At 44.1% G+C, this 5,000-nt stretch overlaps 1 protein-coding gene across 5 annotated transcripts in view; it reads right to left on the reverse strand.

The window, feature by feature from the left end:
• Tatdn3 (TatD DNase domain containing 3) overlaps positions 1-5,000 on the reverse strand; it is a 17,166-nt gene that overhangs the window by 4,884 nt on the left and 7,282 nt on the right. For 3 of the 5 annotated variants that reach the window (XM_031338794.1, XM_031338768.1, XM_031338776.1), the window contains exons 5-8: positions 4,315-4,377; positions 3,032-3,141; positions 2,596-2,651; positions 744-856 (exon numbers count right to left, since the gene is read on the reverse strand). In XM_031338794.1, the coding sequence (XP_031194654.1) occupies positions 744-856; positions 2,596-2,651; positions 3,032-3,141; positions 4,315-4,377 (342 nt within the window). The remainder of the gene's footprint in view (positions 1-743; positions 857-2,595; positions 2,652-3,031; positions 3,142-4,314; positions 4,378-5,000) is intronic. The other 2 variants (XM_031338787.1, XM_031338802.1) reach the window with 1 other exon arrangement.

The following is a 5,000-nucleotide window of genomic DNA, read 5'->3' on the forward strand; positions in this document are numbered from 1 at the left end:
TCCTCACACTGAGCTGTGTGTACACTCACACGTCCTCACACTGTGCTGTGTGTGCACTCACACATCTTCACACTGAGCTGTGTGTGCACTCACATGTCCTCACACTGAGCTGTGTGTGCACTCACACATCCTCACACTGTGCTGTGTCTGCACTCACACATCCTCACACTGTGCTGTGTGTGCACTCACACATCTTCACACTGAGCTGTGTCTGCACTCACACATCTTCACACTGTGCTCTAACTGTGTCTGTACTCACACATCTTCACACTGTGCTCTAACTGTGTCTGCACTCACACATCCTCACACTGGGCTGTGTCTGCACTCACACATCTTCACACTGTGCTCTAACTGTGTCTGCACTCACACGTTCTCACACTGTGCTGTGTCTGCACTCACACGTCCTCACACTGTGCTGTGTCTGCACTCACACGTCCTCACACTGTGCTGTGTCTGCACTCACACGTCCTCACACTGTGCTCTGTGTCTGCACTCACACGTCCTCACACTGTGCTCTAACTGTGTGAGCCATCTTGCCCAACATAAGAGTCAGAGTCGTACTCTCTACTGAACACCTCTCCATTCTCTCGCAGGTGCCTTTTTAGTTAAGTGTTTTAAATGTCTGAGTGGAAACTTAAGACTAACTTTTGAGACGTAACTAGGGTAGCATCACAATTTTGTCACGAAGCTTAGATAAATCGCATCTTTCAAAGTATCTGGTAAGTTTTAACCAATGAGTTTACCTGTCCACTTCGTATGATGGATGGGGGAATGGAGAAGAAGTAACCGGCCCTTACTCCTTCCATGGCTACAGATGGCCGACCGTCAAACGCATGCAGCAGAACCTGCTCTGCACCTCTCAAATCAAACACAAATCACAGTTCCATTTTGTCTTCTAACAAAGAGCTTTCCATTAGATAAATTAAACAGATCTGAATTTTAAGTAAATATTTACCATGATATAAAGATCATATATATCCCATTGCTTCTAAAGTTTCAATAAACAGATAATGTTCAAACAGGAGAAAAATAAGTTTTTAATCTTCAGAATAAAATAGTTGAATAACATTGTAATACATCTTTTAAAGCAATCATCTAAACCATCTACACCACTAGGTCTTTTCTATGTCTGTGAGCTGTCAAATTATAATTCCTAAGAGAAAGGTTTCAGGCAAACCCTTCAATTTACCTAAAAGAAATGCTAGTAGAAAAAAAAGAATTCACAGATTAAACACGCTAAGGCTCATAAAACCAACCCCTAATCTGTGTGTGTGTGTGTGTGTGTGTGTGCTCGCGCGTGCGGGCACACTCACATGTGTGGCTGAGGACCATACCCAGGAGGCTGTTACTCATACTAGACAAACCTACTACCAGTAAGGTACATCTTTCACTCCGGCTCCAGCTCTTTCAGGGTAGTTGTTCAGCCTGCATAAATTATGTGTTCAGTGACTCCAGAGGGCTCAGTGCTGACAAATCCACCACTGCCACACCATTTCTTCACTATCTGAGTTTCGAGTCGTATGAATAATCATTGTGATCATAAATTTATTGTAAAATTGATTTAGTAGGCCACAACCAACCAATGTGTGTTTTTGTATACATGCAATTGTAGACTAAACACACCTGAACATGTACATGTACTGCTTCTTATACATCTGATAGGACTTTTTAATGCATATAGGAGTCTAAAAATAAGGCGTATTTCTTATTGAGGATGGCATTTTTAACCTGTGGAAAAGAATTGTGTTCAGGTTAGGAAAACCAGAGCAGGTGAGCATGTGTTGTACACACGGTGGCCACAATCTACACAGTAATGTTTGCTTTGTTACTTACTTATTATTTTCACATATTAACTCATGGTATATATGTTTTTGTACAAGTAGCATGTGCCACAGCAGAGGTCAGAGGACACCTCCCCAGAGACTTGGTTCTCTTGCTCCTTATGAGATCTGAGAATTGAACTCTGGTCATCAGGTCTGTGGGCAAGCCCCTCTACTATCTGGCCCCCAAAGCAACAGACAGAAAACAGGCCTACCATGAGCAATGAGTCCTTGTTGGAGCCAGGGGCTGGAGAGATGGCTGTGTGGTTAAGAGTACCTGCTGCTCTTGCAGAGGACCTGGTTGAGTTCCCAGAACCCACATGGTAGCTCACAGCTGCCTATAACGCTAGTGCCAGGAAACCTGATGCCGTCTTGGGCCTCTGAGGACACCTGGCACAGATGCCGGGGATGTGCATATATGCAGGCAAAACACTCAAACGCACAAAATGAAAATGAATAAATAAATCTTAAAAGATAAATAGAAATAGAAGCCTCAAGTTTTCATTTGCTCCAGTTCAGGCGGATGGACACATAACTGCACAAAACAACCTTGTAAGTGCTAGTCCTGCTCACGAGCTCGTCCTGGCCTGGTAAGTGCTAGTCCTGCTCACGAGCTCGTCCTGGCCGGCTCGCCTCTGCTCTTCATGCAGTCCTTGTCCTTCAGGGATCATACTTGCTCCTTAGACCCTCCATGGAACTGTGACACTTGAATGTTAGGGATGTAAGTACCTTGCTCCCGTAAGACTGTGACACTTGAATGTTAGGATGTAAGTACCTTGCTCACGTAAGAGGCTGATGGTGGGTCTTCCAGCTGAGCGGGAGTGCACATTTCTGTTTAACAACAACAAAATTCCTTTGAAGACTTTTAAATAGAAAAATACTGTTTTGTTGTATTATAAGATAATTCCGGAGGTCAGAGGGATGAGTCGGCTACTCTTGCCACCGAGGACCAGGTTTGTTCCCGGCACCCACATGGCAGCAGCTGGTTAACAACACTAACTCCAGTTCCAGGGGCTACCACGCTCTCTCCTGGCTCCCACAGGCACTGCATAAATGTGGCCCACAGACACGCATGCAGGCAAACACCCACACACAGAAAGAATGAATTTCAAAAAATAACTGAGAGGAAAAGAGATAGAGAACTAATTTCCAGAGGACCAACTCTTATAGAATTTGCTGTATAGTTATGAACAGAAAGACAGTTCACCTACAGAGGCACATTTAGTCTCTTGGCCAGTTGGATTTGTCTGATCAGGACTTGTCTTTGTTCTTCCTTCTCCTCATCGGTGCCTGCATATCTGGGGGAGAAGTCTAGCCCCACCTGCAAAGGGAACACAAAGGAGAATCATGTGTCCGTTGGTGTGGGGTGAGCCCAAAGAGACCGTGAGTCAGCACAACGACCACAGACGTCAATCACTACACAGCAGCCACATTAGAGTGTCAGCTAAGCAGATATAACTAACACAATAATATATAGTTGAAGTACCCCATCTTCTAAGTTGTTTTACATTCCTCGAGTGGGGTACTACAGTGTTAACACTCACTGCATATGCCACACATCTCAGCTTGGGCTGGCGTCTGGCGGGCTCACTGCATTGTGAGCTGCGCAAATTACAAAAGACAACTCCTACTGCTGCTGCCTGGGCGGGTGCTCTATGCACTCCATTCACAACGCATCTTCTTATCTTTTATATTTAACAGGAAGAGGTACTTTTTTATATATATATATATTTATTTGTTTTACGTATATGAGTACACTGTAGCTGTCTTCAGACACCCCAGAAGAGGGCATCAGATCCTATTACAGATGGTTGTGAGCCACCATGTGGTTGCTGGGATTTGAACTCAGGACCTCTGGGAGAGCAGTCAGTGCTCTTAACCTCTGAGCCATCTCTCCAGCCTGAAGAGGTACTTTTTTACTGTGATAAAAATTCTCTAGCATTCTTAATAATTTGAGTGACAAGGTCTTTAATCACACTCAAGACTTAAGTATGCTTTTATGTTACCTATGAATTTTTTTTTCCAATTTTAAAAATTACATTACTGGATGGAGGGTCACACGTGGGGGCCACAGTGCCCATGTGCAGGTCAGAAGACAGCTTTCAGGAGTCAGCTCTTTCTTTCTGCTGTGTGGACCAGGCTTGGCCGCAAGTGCTTTCTTTCTGCTGAACCATTTCACGGCCCTCCTTCTACAGGCTGTCTTAGCTTCTCAGAGCAATGGCCGCACTTAAGCAAAAGCAGTGATTCTAGAAATATTATTACATCATCAGTATAAATAGAAAATAGGTTAAGACAAGCCTAGAGTAAGGCTTTCTATTGCTCCATGACCCAAGTTGTCTTGCTTACCACAGAAATATCAAGTTAGTAGCAGGCTGAACATGGTGGGGAAACATAACTGTCCGAGTCCGTATACTCACTAGTGCTGAACTAGGATTATTAAATATAGCCCATGGAGGTCTGAATTAGACATCACGTGACCATCCAAAGGGCTTACCTCTCCAATTGCCAACAACCGATCCTTGTAATTCTCAATAATAGGCAAAGCTACATCCAAATCCTGCAAGAAAAATAAAATGCAAATTTGTAAATGCCCAGAGTAGGAATGGTTCCTCCGCTGGCATGGGCCAGGCCCTACGCCATACTGGCACCTCACACACCTGAATCTATTTCCCCAACCTGTCCATAGGCATTATCACCTCCATGATACCAGCAGCTCTAACTAGACACCTGAGTAGGAACATCCACATGTGTTCTGGTTATTGGGCTGTGAAGATCCCAAGTACACACGGCCCTCGGCTTCGGAGGAGACGTGTCCTCACAGGTCTGACTTGGAGTCCCCGGGTGCCATGCACACTCGTCTACTCTAGTCACATCCATAATATCGGGGATAAAATCTTGATAAAGGATAAGAGGCAATAAGAATCTAAAAAGAGTTCTGTGTCTCCTGGATTTCAGACTAGTAGCTGGTATCTCCTAACTCAGACATGTTCCAGATCAGTCTTTCTAATCATCAACACAGCCTCATAATTAGGCATAAAGCTACCCCAAGTAATGATTTGTAAATGGTTAAGATTGGGCATTGTCTCCTGGCCGACACAATGTTTCCAACTATCTTAGTTTAATGTTTTAAGTACTAGAGAGTAATTGAAAGGTTTCTCTCACTCTAGGACATTAGCTGAA

Source organism: Mastomys coucha, unplaced genomic scaffold (assembly GCF_008632895.1).
Source record: "Mastomys coucha isolate ucsf_1 unplaced genomic scaffold, UCSF_Mcou_1 pScaffold1, whole genome shotgun sequence".
NCBI lineage: Eukaryota > Metazoa > Chordata > Mammalia > Rodentia > Muridae > Mastomys > Mastomys coucha.